The sequence below is a fragment of the Mangifera indica genome, chromosome 20 (genome assembly GCF_011075055.1).
Source record: "Mangifera indica cultivar Alphonso chromosome 20, CATAS_Mindica_2.1, whole genome shotgun sequence".
Lineage (NCBI taxonomy): Eukaryota > Viridiplantae > Streptophyta > Magnoliopsida > Sapindales > Anacardiaceae > Mangifera > Mangifera indica.
Genome location: NC_058156.1, coordinates 11,581,165 through 11,583,243, shown reverse-complemented (window position 1 = coordinate 11,583,243; position 2,079 = coordinate 11,581,165). Strand labels below are relative to the sequence as shown.

Here is a 2,079-nt window from a genome sequence, read left to right as displayed (position 1 = left end):
TGTAACGGTGAAAGAAACAAATTCATTAAATATATTAAAAGCAGGGATGACAATAACATTACAAACAATATTGCTGGCTCTTAACAACAAAACATAAACAAGTGGCAGCTTAAATTGAATTCACTTTTCTACGTAGGCTCCTAAGTTTTCACCCTACCTTGTCGCATCTTTACACCGGCTCTGCTTAAATAAAATGCAATAACATATGCTGCACAAATACCTGCAGACAGAATAATGATAGACGCAGACTTTACAGAGTTACTTTCGGTGGGGTGAAAAGTGTCAAAAATAGAAATAAAATACGAAGCTACCATCAGAGATATCATTAGAACATTGATTTCCAAAAATGGGAGCTCAGCTATGATAGTCAAAATTAAGCACACCGACGTAAAAAAAGCCAAAGAATTACTTGCCAAAAATACTAATTGGGTAATAGACCCCAGAATCATATTCCCTGCACGGTGTTGTTCAGAAGGCTCTGAACCAAAGACGGCGGTGGTGGTGTTACTGATAGCGGTGGTGGTGGTGTTACTGATAGCGGTGGTGGTGTTGGTGTTACTGATAGCAGAGGTGGTGGTGTTACTGATACCAGTGTTGTTGGCTACAGGCAGCTGATTGCCGTCATCTTGCCAATATCCTCCGGGGGGGCTCAGTGCAGCTTGATAGGTAGCTGTGGCTACCAATGTAGCTACCACAAGTAGTACATTTCTCATTTCAAGGGGAATTTTACCAACGCTTTGGTATACCTGCCCAGGGCTTTTCAGAATTATTTTTGCTAGCGATAAGCGACTAGGAAACTTCATGACTGCTACTGGAATATTTAGTGAAGGACAACAGAGATCACATGCTCTTTTAGCTCTAGCAGCAAGTGGATTGTCCCTAACAGCTTCATTTTCCTCAGAGCAGATATCCAAAGCTGTCGAACCTTTACTGTTCTCTATATCCTCTCTCATATATCCAAGCAACTGCTCCACCATCTTCATTATAAAGGAGAAAATGAAATATTAGAAGCTTATGTAAAGAAAAGGACAAGGAAAATCGGATGCTTACGTCAGATTGATTTGCAGATAATGCCGTATCCAATGCATTGTTTCCTTCCTCGTCCTTCCAGTTCAGGATCTCCTCTTTGTTGACGTGTCGAAGCCATTGTAACAAGGCGTCAAAGACTTTCAAACTCTCGTTTTTTATGGCGACATGGACAGCAGTTTCAGATTTAACAGTCAACTCTTCGATTGATGAGGGACAAACAGACAAAAACTCAGCCAAACTGGATGCATCGTCTACTTGAGCTGCATAGTGCAGAGGAGTAACCATCCCCTTTGCTTTAACACGAACAACCTCACTGTCATGTTTTATCAACCATGTTACAAGTTCCTGGTACTTCTCCAAATCCAAATCACGGGGACTAAGCCCTTTCTGCAGGTGTTTTCCCTCCAAAGCCAAGTGGAGGGGGCTACGCCCAAGATGATCTCGCTTCCTAGCAAATGAAGGCTTTAAGTTTAGTATCTCCTTGGCGAAATGGATCTTTCCCTCCCTTGCAGCTGTATGCAAGGGAGTAGTCACAAATGGTACTTGATCAATACGCTCTAAAACGTTGGGATCCTCTTCAAGTATTGAAAATAATGCTTCCACATCTCCTTCCTTGGCCAGGCTCTGTAGATTCCGCAACGTATCAACTCTCACCATGCTGCTGGGGCCTTCCATTCTACGATTAGTGATCAATTTTGCAAATTTTTCAGCCTATCGGAGAATAAGGAGCTCATTCTTCTTTTTTATAGAGAACTTGGTATGGGTTAGTCTGGACTATAAAATTAATTAAAAGGCAAAAAAAGGGAAAAAAAAGGTTAAATAATATTTTACAGTTTATAAAAAATAATTTTATTATCTATTAATTAAAAAAATAATTATTTTTTTATGAAACTTAAATATGATGATTTAATTTTTTTAATATTCATTCTAATGAATTTTACTATAGTAAAATTTTTTAAATAATTTTGAATTAAAGATAAAATAATATTTAATTACATAATAATATATTAATTATATATCTAAATTAAAATATATATACATAACATTACT

General features: G+C 37.8%; 1 protein-coding gene across 1 annotated transcript; it reads right to left on the bottom strand.

The window, feature by feature from the left end:
- Positions 1–1,754, bottom strand: LOC123204900 (ankyrin repeat-containing protein BDA1-like). Its single transcript, XM_044621705.1, has 2 exons — positions 1,051–1,754; positions 1–977 (listed from the first exon to the last, which is right to left on the bottom strand). The coding sequence occupies exons 1-2, from the start codon at positions 1,702–1,704 to the stop codon at positions 141–143; spliced, it is 1,491 nt and encodes a 496-aa protein (XP_044477640.1). The 5' UTR covers positions 1,705–1,754; the 3' UTR covers positions 1–140.
- Positions 1,755–2,079: the final 325 nt, after the last annotated feature.